Consider the following 14,345-nt stretch of genomic DNA (forward strand, 5'->3'; position numbering starts at 1 on the left):
AAAGGTAAGGGGGCTGAGGATGACCAGAAAAAAAATATATAAATTTTTATACACACACATATATATGTATATACATAGATATATACACATCTCTCTACATCTATCTATCTATCTATCTATCTATCTATCTATCTATCTATCTATCTGTTTTTAAAAGTGTTGTTTGTGACTGATGAATGATGCATGGCCTGCAATTTGAAAAGCACTACTATAGAAGGATGAGAGAAGAATCCTAGGGTTTTCCAGGGGGAAAGGAAGCACCCAGATCTGCCCTAAAACAAGATAATTTAATTTGCTTGTCTTGCAGCATGCATCACAATTTTAGCCACCAAATAGATAAAAGAAAATAAATAAATCGACCAAACAATCAGTAACATATTGCAAGGCAGAGATGAAGTCCAAATGCTGACACTTTGTTGTGGCTTGTGTCTAGATGTCCTCCCAAAGCCTCATGCAGTCTGTTTTGAAGGTAACTAAATCTGGAATGTGTGATGCCAGGATTAAGGGTGTGTGATTACTAAACCACTACACATGAGTAGTCTGGATGGGATAAAAGGGGCAGAAAGACGCTCTTAAGATCCCTTGTTGCCCGGGGATTTAGCTCAGTGGTTTCAACGCCTATTGCACAAGAGCAAGGACCTGAGTTTGATCCTCAGTACCAAAAAAAAAAAAAATCCCTTGTTGCTTTTCCTGCTTCTGCCACCATGAACTGTTGCCCCTGTGCCACCCTACCTTGGAGCCAGCCAATTATGGACTGAAACTGTAAGCCAAATAAAACTTTTCCTTTCTAACTTTGGCTGTAGGGTATTTTGTTTTAGCAATGAAAGAAAGTAACTAACACACACATAGACACCCCCCCCCCAAAAAAATTGAAGACCAGAGAGGTTTTTGCCTCTCTTGGTAAAGACCAAGAGATCTTCTCTCAGGATAGGAAAAGAAACTCTCTTTGCTCTTAATATGTGTTGTGTGTAGAAAAAACACATGCAAAAAATATATACTCCCATTGATCCTTCTGTATTTTAGGTTTAACTGATAATTCAGATCAAACCTAAATGGATCTCATTTTAATACTCTGTCGTGGCCTCAAATTTATGAATTGTGTCAAGGGCAGCCTCCTATCTTCATTGTCATAGTGTATCTCCTAGGCTTTCCAAATTCACTTTTGTGCTAGTATAATCTATATAACAGATTCGTCATTCCTTCTGTAGGCTTCAAATTTGAGGAAAACCTCATATTGTGTGATGTGTTTTCCTTGACAGTTTCAACTGACTTTTGTCAGATTTTTGACAGGGGAAAATAAAACTAACAACTTTGAGAACATTACATTGAATTTGTTTTCAGAGCAACAGTTTTGGAGGAGTTTGAAATGACTTCTAAATGATGTCACAATAGATGCTTTAAAACAGGCCCCAAATCCTTTGTGCTACAAGCACCACTGGCTTAATTTGTTCCGGAGGAGGCATCCTCTTTAACTGCAAACTAATTGTGTTATGGGCTTCTACTACGTTGCTTCCAGAGGTTTCAGTTGTGGTAAACAGTGCATTTCCATGGAACTTATTGAAAGATGCCTGGGTAAGAGGCATGACAAGAACAGCAATAGGCTACAGAGCCTCCATTGTTGCATCAGGCCCCATGAACCCCAAGTCCTAGGTCGCTTACTGTTTCTCTGGCTTCATCACTGCAATGGGGCCTCTCTCACCACTTCAGACCTAATGAACATCAATAGAAATGAGAAGTTTTTACTGCCTTAAAGGCTGCTAAAAGGCTTCTGAAGAAATGAGTCAATGTTTTCATTCTTGTTTTCATTCCACGTCCCAGGGCTCACCCGGCATCTGTGTTTGGTACCTCCAGAGAGAGAGAGAGGCTAATTACTGGACAAAGCTGGGGATTAAGCTTCCCTCTTGCCCTTCTGAAGGAACAGTCCCATTGGAACAGGGCTTAGGGGTTATTAGGAGAGTGGTGGAGAGAAAAGGTGTTTCCTCAGGGCAGACCTTCCCATCCTGCCTGGATAAAAAGGACAGAAATGGACAGGGCTTTTAATCCAACACCTTTGGAAATCACTAGAAAACCCTTGCAAGTCTGCCAAAGATGGGGTATCTTGTGCCATATATTCAAGCAATAAGACATGACAGGCACTTTATTTCATCGGGGCCACACACCTTATGCATTTTGTGGCAGAAGGCCAAAGCACAAATGACTTCAACTCTCATAGATATTCTTCTACAAATGCATTAAAATCCTTGTACTGACTTATTAGTACTAAGAAATGAAAATTATCTGAAAACTAAGGAGGAAAAGAGATTTCTTAAGATAGGTTCATAAGGGTCAGGCACCCTTACAGCCAATAAGAACCCTCCATTTGCAAATAATGTCCAAAAGACACATCTTAATACAGGCAGCCTAGATAAGGGTTCTGAAATTGGAAACTCCCTCTTCCTGTATTGCCAAAGGGCAAGTGGCAAAGTATAGCACTGGAAGGTGAGATCTATGTAAGAATATAGACCAATGGGCCAACTTACTGGTTTGGATGATTAATATTTTCTCATTTTCCCTAAAAGAGTGCAAGAGAACTTGTGTGTTTATGGAAGAATTCATAACACTTTGGGGCCAATTTAGCTTTTAAAAATTTGCCTTTGAAGATGACGGCTTTGAGGTGGGTGTAATCTGGCCCTTCTCCCAGAGAGAGGTGCATTTCTAGATGATTAGAGAAATTCAGGTAGGAATGTTACTCTGCTTCTGGCTTTTTGCCTTAAAATATGACCTAAGGCAAGCTATCATTTCCCAGAAATGAAATATGTCATATGTTACCATTAAAGTGAACAAGAAAAAGAGCATTCTATTACAATAATGGGTTTTGTTTAAAAAAACTTTAAATGTCAAATCCCCAAAGGAATAATACAGATTTGATACTACTCTTGAAACAGCAATACTAATAATTATATGAGGTACTTATATTTAGTATTGTTCATATAGTAAAGGGATTGCATAAATCTTTGAGTAAAATTATGATGTCAGAGAAAATAAGAAATAGCATCACTTATTCATGCAATCAATTGACATTTATTGGTGGTGACTATGTGTCAGTCATAAGTCTAAGTGCTGGAGATGCAAGAAAAAAAAAGGACTGGCATATCTTCTTCCCTTCAAGAAGCTCACACTTCAGTTGAAGAGACAGATGGAGCAAGTAAATGCAAAGTAATGTCATAACAGATATGACAGAGGCTCCAATGGGACTGCAGGCTACACTACGGGAAGCTATTAGTTCCAGTGGGAGGAGTTTTTGCTATCGTTAGTGACCTGTTCAGCTGAGCTGACCCTGAAAATATCAGAATGAAGCACATATTAAGCAGATGGAACAGAATGGTCAAAATCGTAGCAGCAAAAATTAAACAAATAAATGAGAGCCTGGCACATTCGGAGACTGGAGAGTGGTTCTGTGTATCTACAGAGGACAGCCTGTCAAACTAATGTCAAATAATGGACTCTGATCGATTCATTTGAATTAAAGAAACATGAGTGACTTTTGAGCAACATAACTTTACAAAATGAATGCATTTTACATTATGGTCTATAAGGCCAACACAATGACAGTAAGAGACAAATGTTGCATGAAATAAAACTGTCATACTCATCATGACTCATCTGCTATCTTGTGAAAATACATCAAGAAATACAAGGCGATTGTTCCCTTCAAGTGTTTATGGGTGGATTAAACCTAATTTTGTGGCATTACAACCAATTTTCTGCAGAGAAAACGTCACAGACGATTGGGTGAACCTTTATAATTACTAATATTTGATATTCAATGTCATTTTTTACCCTAAGATCAGCCTTGTACACAGAAGAACAGATAACCATCAAGGAAACATAGATGATATTAACATAGTGAGTCACTGCTTTTTCATCTTTCATACTCCAAGGGCTTTCTGCCTATATATTTCTCTGACTTTTAGCAGTCAGTGGATACAATTGTAAAGCAGTGATTTTTATTACCTTCTACTATAACAAGTCTTAGGCTAGGTTATGGGTCACATCTTACCATTCATAGCTCTCCTGGGGGGGAGGGATGAGCTTCTGACATACCCATTCCTCTACTGCTTGGCTTTTTTGCCTACTGGTCTCATCCTGAGTGAAGAACATATCTGGCATTGGCTGTGTCTTCGTGGATTTTTCAACTTCCCCAGGAGAGTAAATGAATATCATCATCATTATCTACATGAAGATCATTATCATTACCTCCACAATAGTATCTCCTACTACCGCTGCTGTTTATAAAGCACTTTATGACTGCACAAATCTATTATTCTAAGAACTTTTATATATGCACCATATTAACTAATTTCATGCCAACATTAGGGTAGTGCTGCTCATAGAACTTTCCATGATGATGGAAATGGTCTATTATCTGTGTTGTCCAATATGGTAGCTATTAGCCACATGTGGTTATTGATTAGTGGTACTGAAGAACTACATTTTTCTTGTATTTAACTTTAATTAATTTCATTGAAGTAGCCACATGGCTAATGACTATTGCATTGGATAACATAGTTACAGCAGCTGGTGGTTTATAATTATTATTTTGAAATAGAAATTTTGTTTTCAACATCCGTAAGAATTTAATAAGGGCTAGTTTGAGTGAATGGGTCTGAAATATTCTTGAAGCTGTTAGTATTTTAAAAGAGGGTCCATATCCTACTTTTGGAGAACTTTTAGCCCACCTTTCCCCCACTCTATTAAAATTTGATTTAAAGAATGTCCGTGGAATATATAGGGTAACATGGAGTCTTTCATAAACCAAGAACTTATGAAATATGTGAATGATGTCTTAAAGGAACTCTCATTGTCCTAAAACCATCCCAAGTGCTCACAGTGATAGGTACTCCAGTCCATCTACTGAAGAGTAGAATTGCATACAATTACTGATATCCCAAAGGAAGACCTACGCTTACACTTATAAAGTAAAACGATGAAGGAGGGTTTTATGTTTTGAGCATTTATGATGAAACACAGCCTTCAGATAAACTCTTAATTTCTTTTCAGCCTTCCTCTCACCAAAATTGCCTTGTTATAGTTTGTGTGTGAGAATTTGGGAATAAACTTCTTTAAAGCAAAGAAACTGGAAGACTTAGTTATATTTCTGATTAATCCATCCTGTAAGTCTGACTTACACTGGTAGAGAAAGAAAAGTAGGGTCTTGGTTTGAACCATCTGTTGTGAAAATGTGACATATGTTTGCTTTGTTTACTCAACAACCAAGTGTAAACTGATACACTGAACTAGAAATCTGTCTTGTGTTACTGTGTGTGTGTGTGTTGAAGGAGAGATGCCTGATGAAGGCATCAGTTTCTTCATACCTGCCTCTGAGGAACCTGTATGCAGCCAAGGAGGTGCGTGTATTGGTGGGATGTCTGCGGGCTTTGAGGTGCAAAATGAGGCTCACAGTGAGGCGCAGACACATTTTGGCAACTCCAAACAATGCGCAGCACTCAGGCTGCTGCCACAGCTGATGGGCGTGCCTGCTGATGTGTAGTTGAATGGAGAGCTATCCACCCCTCCTCCTCTTCTCCCCACCCTTACACCCGGGCCTCAAACTTCAATCAAAGCCCTTGCCCTTTTCAATTAACCCCCCTCGATCAAAATGAAGGTTGCTGTTCTGTCCTTCATGGCAGCCCATTGTTTGGTGTGATGGGGTTGCAGATTTGACACCTGAGCTCACGCAGACTTGATTCAAATTGGGTTTCCCTGAGAGATGAACTTGGACATCAGCAAAGATCTTGAATAAAAGCCCGGAGCCGACAGACAGCCGCCTACCATTATTCCCCAAACTCGGTCTCCAACCTAGTGCAGACTTGGGTGCCCCAAGCTCCTCCAAGTGTGTGCGAAGTGAAGCGCCTGTCCCAGTGGAATAGGGGGTTCAGCAGCAGGACTGGGGAAAAGCGGTCCCAGAAGTTGGGGTGAAGGGCTATCGTTGTTGTTTTTTTTAAATTTTCTTTTTAATTTACTCGTGAAACAGCCAAGTTGGAGGTCACTTTATAAATTCCCCAAAGCCAGGTCTGACCAGGCTTAACTGTAGTGGGTTGGGTTCTCAGCTTCCGTCTCGCTGTCCAAGCTGGAGGAGACAGGTAAACACTGCGTTTGCACATATGGGGTGTATGTGTGTGACTGTGTGTGTGCTGGCGTAAATGAGCTGGAGGGCACATCCCACGATCACTGCTGGGGGCTTAGGTTTGAGTGTGTCTTGAACGCGCCAAGTCTTGAGTCACAGCCCCGAGTGTCGTGGGACAATAACTTTGTGTTCAGAAGAGTATGGCAGGGATACAATAACAAGAAAGAAGGGCCCTTGTGCATTGTACTCTTTGTGTGCGCGCGCGCAGAGAGAGAGAGAGAGACTGGCGGCGCCGGCGGCTCGCTGCATAGCGCTGCGCATCCTGTGCGCGCCTGCTGGTCAGCTCCGGGTCCCACAGCGGACGCGCGAGCGTGTGCATCAGCCGGCTGGGCGGAGGAGCTTCGGAGGCGACTTGTGATACCCTGCCTGGCGACGGGAACAACACCAGACCCAGAGTGCTCTGGCCAGGAGAAATCTGGCCACGCTATGCTTTTCACCGCTTCCAATAACCATTAACATCCCCATTGAGCATCCTAGCCCGTGTCTCTGCTCGGAAATTGTCCTGGCCAACTCGGCCCCGGGAGCTCTGGAAGATTACTGTATCTTTTTTTCCTAGCGCACAGAAAGTGAGCCCGGAAAGAGAAGGAGGAGAAGGAGGGGGAGGAAGAGGAGGAGGAGGTGACACCCTCTCCAAAGAAAGAAAGAAAGAAAGAAGGAATAAATAAATAAATAAATAACTGGCTTCTCGCCTCAGCTGGACGCGGTCGGTTGAGTCCAGGTCGGTGGGCTTTGGAGTTTTCTCGTACTGTTTGGAAACCCGAACCGCTCTCCCTCTCTCCTGCCCCAGACACCCCTTTCCACTTTCTAGGCCAACTTTGGGCTCCCCGGGGAGGTTGCTTTTGGCGCCCGGCTGCACCTGCCGGGCGCGCGGGCTCTGCGGCCCAGCACGCTCTCCCGGCGCGGTAGTGTGAGTGCGCCGGGCCCTGGGCGCTCGGGCGAGTGTGTGGAAGGCGCTGCCATTGAGGAGGGAGTGGAGGGCGCGCGGCGCGCAGGGGTGCAGGAGCCGGGTTCCAGCCGCAGCCTGGACACAGGTCCCTCTCGCTCGACTGCCGCGGAAAGGAGGCGAGCTCCAGGGGGAGGGGGGTGTCGGAGACCAGGCGTAGCGATTGGTGGTTTGGGTGCGGTGGGCCGGCGGCCGAGCCCGCGAAGGAGCTGGCGCACTCACCGGCGAGAGGAGGGGGCGGCCAACTTCCCGCGAGGAGGGGCTCTTTCCACGCCGGAACTGGCTGGGAAGCTGCGGCCGCCGCCGCCCCCGCCCCCGCTGCCGCCGCCGCCGAGGGCTCCGACTCCGGGCAGCTGCTGGCTCCGCTCGCGGCGCTCAGAAAGTAATATTGATTTATTTATTCGCTTGCGTTCAGCCTCTCGGGCTGCAACCCATAGGCACCCCCCTTGGACTTTGGGAGCCCGCGTCCGACCTCTGCAGCCTGCTGCAGCCCGTGTGGCCCCCTCCCCCATACATTCCCAGCGGCCGGACCGGGTAGGGGTGGGTTTCCACCCCGGTGTTGCCGAGTCCCCAAAGGCGGGAGCGAGGGAGGGAGCGGGGCGGTAAGGGGGGAGGTTTCAAGGCTCTGGGCTCACATTTGAAGGCGCCTTCTCCCTTCCAGGTTGGGTCGGACCTGAGCCCCTCAAAGCAGAACCGCCTCCGGCGCTCACGCCCTTCTGGAGCTGCGTCGCGGGTGACTGTGGTGGCGGACGGGCCGAGGATTTCCTCTCCTGCTGGATGGAGCTGAACTTTGGGCTGCCAGAGCACCGCGGCCATCCGGGGATCGCTGTATGCTGAGCTCCCTCCGATAGACCAAGCGGCGGCTCGGGATTTTTTGGGGGGGCGGGGACCAGCCGCGCGCCGGCACCATGCTCCTGGCGACCCTGTACTTCGCGCTGCCGCTCCTGGGTAAGTCGAGGCCTCCCCGACTTACTTACCGACTGAGTCTTTTCCGTGGGTGCCTTGCGGCACCCACCACCCCTTTTCAAAAACAAATTGCGGCGCGGGTGCGGTGAATGTGGGAGGAGGAGGTTTCGTTTTGGGGAAGGGGCTCCCGGATCCCTGGGCCTGGGAAGCGGTGACCGCGTTGCGCTGCCCGGAGCGCTTCATGCTTGGTTTTTATTTGCTGTGGCTTTTACTGACCCAGACTGGCGGGGAGCGAAGGCGGGTGAACCCTCAGCCCCAGGCCCGGCGCCCCTTTCGAGCCCCGAGGAGCTGGAGGAGGCGCGCAGGCAGGTGGAGTGTGGCCTCACACTGGACCGAAAGAGCAAACTTCGAAGGGAAACTTTTCTCCGAATAACGTCTCGGCGCTCCCCGCCGGGCAGACTGCGGACGGCCGCTCCCCCGCCTGCCTCTCGCCCAGCTCGCGCCTCCACGCTTTGGCCCCGAGCGCCCTCGGGCTTCAACCCGGCCGGGACTCGAAGTGCGAGCGGCTGCAGCCCGGGATTTCCGGGGAGGCGGGGCAGCCGCTGAGGCCGAGCTGCCCCAGGGCGGAGGGGCGGTGGGCACAGTAGGCGCCGCCGGCTGTGGGTCAAACCAGCGATGCCTACGGGGGAGTCTCCGGCGCCTCGTCCCGTCCTAGCCCGGGGAGGAAGGGATGGCGGCAGTCGTTCCGTGGGCGGGAAACGAACTCCGTGCAGCACGGAGTGGACCCGCTCCTTCCCCAGGGCGCCCCGAACGCTGGGCGAGCTTAGTTCCGGGGCACGCGCCCTCCTCCGGGACCCGGGTGTCGGGACCCCGTCAGGCCCCACTCAGGCTTCTTCCCCTTCGCCCGCAGACTTGCTCCTGTCCGCTGAGGTGAGCGGCGGGGACCGCCTGGACTGCGTGAAAGCCAGCGATCAGTGCCTGAAGGAGCAGAGCTGCAGCACCAAATACCGCACGCTGAGGCAGTGCGTGGCGGGTAAGGAGACCAACTTCAGCCTGGCATCTGGCCTCGAGGCCAAGGATGAGTGCCGCAGCGCCATGGAGGCCTTGAAGCAGAAGTCGCTCTACAACTGCCGCTGCAAGCGGGGCATGAAAAAGGAGAAGAACTGCCTGCGCATCTACTGGAGCATGTACCAGAGCCTGCAGGGTATGCACCCGCCGCCCGCCACCCCTTCCGCTCCCTCTGGAAGGCAGGTGGACCCTTGGTCCTGCACTGGCTGAGCTCTTCCTGCTCTCAGTTCTCACCAGCTGCAGGATGAGGACCTTTCATTGGCCCTAAGGGACAGCAGCAGCTGGTGTTTGCTGAGGCTGAGCAGCATTGTTGCCGTTGGTTGTTGGAAACCCCAAGAGTGGGTGGGGGCACTTCTGGGACCCTGTTGGCCTTTTTGAAACCTGGTCAGAACATCCGAGTAGGGACCCATTAAAACCTACCCGAGGAACCCGAAGCTTCTCTCCAAGGAGAGCCATCCTGAGGCTCTAGCTGGCTTCCCAGACTAGTGATATAATGGCTTGCCCTGCGTTTTTCCAGTTTCCTCCTTTCTTCACTTCTACCTATTCTGACATAGGAAAAAGAACTCTAAAAGGTTTAGTGGAGTCCATTCTATCTTTACCCCTCTCAAACCTGATCAAAGGCAGATGGATGAAAAACCATTTGTCATCTTAGATTAGCTGAGTCTTGAACCAGCTGCTGTGGTGCAACTTTGGTTAACACAGAAGTAGCTTAGAGAGAGAAACATCATTTGTCACAGTCACCCATTCTGATGAGGAATTTTGGGTACTTGTGTGCTAAAGGTGGCTCCAGTGTGTAAATCTGACACAAAATCCTGTATATTAATTCTTCACTGAGGCTCACCCTGAGAAATTGTAATATACAGATTTGATCTGTCAGTTACAACTTTCTCTAGAATCTGTACTCATAAAAATCTGTTTCAGAGATGGACTCTGTTAGTAAACAGTATACTTGTTTTCTGGCTGCATGCCGTGTTTGGGGAGCATACAGAAAGGGGGCCTTTTTCTGGGTCACCTTTCTTCCATTGGCTCGTGGAGGCGAGCAAGGCTTGTGATGTTATTGGCACTTTTCTCTCTGATTTCAGTTTGTGGAGTGGGAGAGTTTTCTGGCAAGAAACAGGCTAGGTTTTTCTCCAGTGTTTTCATGGCACTCTGGGGAGAACAAACATAACAGAGATAGAGGAATGAAAAGAAAAATAACCATAGCCAAATACATGCATTTGAAATGTTTGAAAGTTTTAGTATCTTTTTTGTTGCACAATCATAACATAATTTGAATTCAGATTAAGCAGCAACACATTGCGTGAAATGCATCTGTTTTTCAGATCTGAGCCCAGTCTTTCTGTTGTAGGAAATGATCTGCTGGAAGATTCCCCGTATGAACCAGTTAACAGCAGGTTGTCAGATATATTCCGGGTGGTTCCATTTATATCAGGTAAGCAAATTTACACTTTCACTCTGGTGCCTTTGGCGGCTTGAAATCCGTTGGCTTGCTTCTCTTTGGCTCTTGAATAGTGTATAAGTAGATAGTTGAATGGTATAGTGTTTCTGGAAATTAGAAATAAGATGATGATAATGAAGTGGCATAATGCCTAATGCTGATTGCATGACTTAAAAGTAATTCTAAATGAAGTAATGTGGTATAGTGGTTGGGAAGAGGTTGGAGGGAGGTGACTTGGTTGAATTCTTTTTTCACAGTAAAATACGATTGGCCAGCTCTTGGCAAAGGGAATGCCATTTCTGTCTGTAGGTGGCAATCGTATTCTCTTGTTGTTGCCTACCTTACACAATGCCTCCCTAGAATGAGATCTAGTCTAATGATGCCATTTTCTTTAGGGAATGGGAAGCAATCTTAGATTGAAAGAATTTTGAAAACAAGTTGGACTCATTTGTCTGTCTTCGATTTAAAAGATTAAGCTCTACCATTTGTTAATTACTCTGTTTCTAGTTTTTCCTGAGCAAGAATATGCATTTCTGAGAGAATGTACTCCTGTCCAGTGGCTCTTTAAAATGTAGTCTTGCTTCCCATGGTTTGTTTTGTCTCTCTCTGGAGTTCTCCATTTAGTTTGGAAATGAGCTTAGTTTTAGAATTTTTTCATAACATCTGCATTCAGGCAGCCCATAAATAATGAGCAAGGCAGTAATTTCTCTTAATGACATACAGATTCCAGACTGGTGTTGTCTTTATTTATTTACAGTTAAGACATTTTCTCAAGTATATATAGCCACCACAAATTATATTATTTCTTGGTGGTTAAATATGGTGGTTAATATTGAATTTGATTCTTGTGAGTTGATAGTTTGTTACTGATGACAGTTCTGGTGTTCTAAATGCTTTAGGTTTTCCTGCAGAAAAGCCAGAGAACCAAGGGAGTGTGTAATACTGACATTATGTGTGAGTGTATTACACATTTATTCATCAAACGTTCACTGAGTACCTACTGTGTTCCAGCTGTTGTGGTTTTGGAAGTGAGTCAGTTACTATCTCTGCCCTCATGAATCTTAGGCAGCCAACAACTGACATTTATTAAATAGGCCTTGCTATATGCCATGTATTGTGTTAAGAGCTTTGCATCATTAGCTTATGTCATCATCATCAAGTGCTTCTTAGGCATCATTATTTGCATTTTAGAGGGGAAGAGATTGAGGCATAGTGAAGTTAGAAACCCAGCCCGAGCTCACACAGCTCCTAAAAGTTAAAGCCAGAATTTAAACCAGATTTATTTGATTCCAGGCTTTATAAATATCTACCCTTTGCTACTTGGAGTGTGGTCTTCGGACCAGTAACACTGACATGTCCAGGGAGTTCTTCAGAAGTGCAAAATCTTAGGCTGCTTTCCTGGGCTACAGAATCAGAATCTCCATTTTTGACAAGATGCCTCCCTGGTTGAGACCTTCATAGGTACATGAAACTTGAGAAACAGTCCTCTGTATGATTTTGCCATTTAGTTCAGAGGAAAACTGTGTGTGTGTGCGTGTGTGCATGTCTGTTTTGGGATAAGATATAAGGTATAAATAACTTAGCCTCTGAGGCATTCATGTTACCTGAATGATGCTGATAATTTCCACCCCAAGTCCCCTCCTAATGATCTTTGTCCTATGGTCCAGCCCCAACAGTGACTCAAACAGTAGAGGAGAGGTGCACAAACAAGTGCCTGTGACCACCTGTATTTCTGTCTGTAGGAACTAGGTGGGATGTGGCCAGTTGGGTACCAGAGGTGAACCTGACTTTCCTCACGCTTTTAAGGGACGATGACTCCAGCTTGTTGCCTCCCTCATGGGAGTGTCACTGGCCAGTCTTCACTGGTGGCTGGAACGGTGTGAACCTTCCCATGCATGGTGAGGAATGAAGAAGCAGGCAAGGAAGAGGGTCCATTTCAGATTCCCATGAGTTAGGGTCCTTTGCAGACTCGTTTCCTTCTCTGGGTTGCTCATTTCATTGGAGTAAATAATCTCTGGTCCTAATAGTCCATGATTCTGGAGGAAGATTGAGGTCATCTCCAGAATCCTAGCATTTATTTCTACACTCAAAGTGCTATGATCATTCCTAGGTACCACTGGCTTCTCTGAATTTCTTTTATTAGTACTGGAGATGACTCACGAATATTTACATGGAGCAAATTTCACTCATTCGTTTATTGGACTTTCACTCAGCTAGGGCTCTTTTCACAAGAAATATGATCTTGGGTTTGTGAGACCTGTTCTGCCGAGAACCCAGAAGTAATAATGAATTAAGCAGAGTCAGGAAGCCCTTGTCTAGGGCTCCATTTTTTATCTCAAGGGCATTGAATTTAGGTTCCAGCACTAAGGACCTTTGACCTCTAACAGTGTCTGTGTTCCTTAAGTGGGTGTAGTAGCCAAATGCAGCCTTGAGAGGTTTTAAGTCATTGAATAATGCATATTATCCAGTTTTTCTAGGATGGAGGAGGACAGAGAGGCAAGATGATAAACGTTGCTTTTCATGGTATGAATCTGAGTTTCTAGAACATCTCTTCTGTCTTGACAATCTGAGAAAGCCAAAACAGCAGGGTCTCTGCCTTTTACAGATGTGGTAGCAGTCAGAGTTTCCATATTTGGATTTCTCTGCCCAGTGTGAAGAGTATGTTTATCCACATACAGTAAGTGTGAGCTGACTCCTCCCACTGACATGTTTGACATTCTTGTGTTTCCATTTTCCTTGGATTCCTCAAACCCACAGCTGTCTCTGCCATTGTTAACTTACTAACTAGACAAAATACTATGTTGAGGTATTATCCTTGGCCTGGTGGGGACAAAAATAAGGTGGGATCTAAAAACTGACATCTATATTTTGAAGCCCTGACTACAGAAGGGAAATTGAGCTGCCTTGTCAGGTGCAAGTTTCAATAGGAGGTTGGTGGGCCTAGTCTGGGAGAAGTTTGATAGCAGAAGCCTTTGGCCTGGAAGGCTTGCTAAAGAGCTTGAGGTACATTTACCCTGGGGTGGTGCCAGTGTGGTTTTCGGGGGTCTGGAACATGAAGTACACAAAGGAAAAAGTAATCTGATGCAAGAAGATGTTTGAGTAGAGAGAAGAATGCAGCCAAGTCTCCTGGGAGCCAGAGGGTAGAGCTGCGTGGGAGCTTAGAAGCTCAGGCAGGAGTGGGGTGTGGTGCTTAGCATCTGCCTCAGCCACCACAGCTAGCTTTGCTCTCTGGCCTCTGATCTGCCTCTCTTCCTTCACAAAAGCTCAGGCTGCAGCAAAAAGTAAATAGTGACTTAAAAGGATGATGAGCCTGTTGACATTGGATTTTTTTGGACTCTGCGGAAGGGGCAAATAGGGTAGTGAGAAAGTTTGCAAGTAGAGTTGGGGGCCAGGGATTTAGCTCAGTGGTTCCGCCGCCTGCTCCGCAAGTGCAAGGTCCTGAGTTTGATCCCTGGTACCAAAAAAAGAAAAAGAAAAAGAAAGTAGAGTGGGTGCCAAGAGAAGCCTGAGGTTGAAGGGAGACATAAGACCCTCTTGGCAACAAGAGAAAAAGAGGGCTCCAAGATTGCAGAGTATTGATTGCAAGATTGGATTTTGTAGAGAAGAGTCAAGAGAGGCCAGGCATTCAGTGCATAGAATCGGAGTGGAGGATACGGTAAACAAGAGCCAGGTGGAGAGAGTATAGCGCAAGAGCAATTCGGGATTGGAAGGTCCTCAGTCTGATTTGGTAAAAGACACCATCTCAACATTCTGGCTCTGTCTTCACTTCCTGACAGAGTCCCGGGGGTGGTGGAGACCTTGCTTGAAGCCTTAGGATCTTGACA

General features: G+C 46.3%; 1 protein-coding gene across 4 annotated transcripts in view; it reads left to right on the plus strand.

Annotated features, from left to right (window-relative positions):
- Positions 1-6,443: 6,443 nt before the first annotated feature.
- The window catches only part of Gfra1 (GDNF family receptor alpha 1), a 201,055-nt gene continuing 193,153 nt past the window's right edge, over positions 6,444-14,345 (plus strand). For 2 of the 4 annotated variants that reach the window (XM_004838862.3, XM_004838865.3), the window contains exons 1-4: positions 7,378-7,491; positions 7,771-8,057; positions 8,926-9,219; positions 10,432-10,515. In XM_004838862.3, coding sequence (XP_004838919.1) covers positions 8,018-8,057; positions 8,926-9,219; positions 10,432-10,515 — 418 coding nt within the window. In that variant the 5' untranslated portion in view covers positions 7,378-7,491; positions 7,771-8,017. Of the gene's footprint in view, positions 6,885-7,377; positions 7,492-7,514; positions 7,644-7,770; positions 8,058-8,925; positions 9,220-10,431; positions 10,516-14,345 lie in introns of those variants that run through there. The other 2 variants (XM_087185255.1, XM_087185256.1) reach the window with 2 other exon arrangements.

Source organism: Heterocephalus glaber, unplaced genomic scaffold, assembly GCF_053883595.1.
Source record: "Heterocephalus glaber isolate CG9 unplaced genomic scaffold, H.glaber_assembly_v1.0 deba00001497, whole genome shotgun sequence".
Classification (NCBI taxonomy): Eukaryota; Metazoa; Chordata; class Mammalia; order Rodentia; family Bathyergidae; genus Heterocephalus; species Heterocephalus glaber.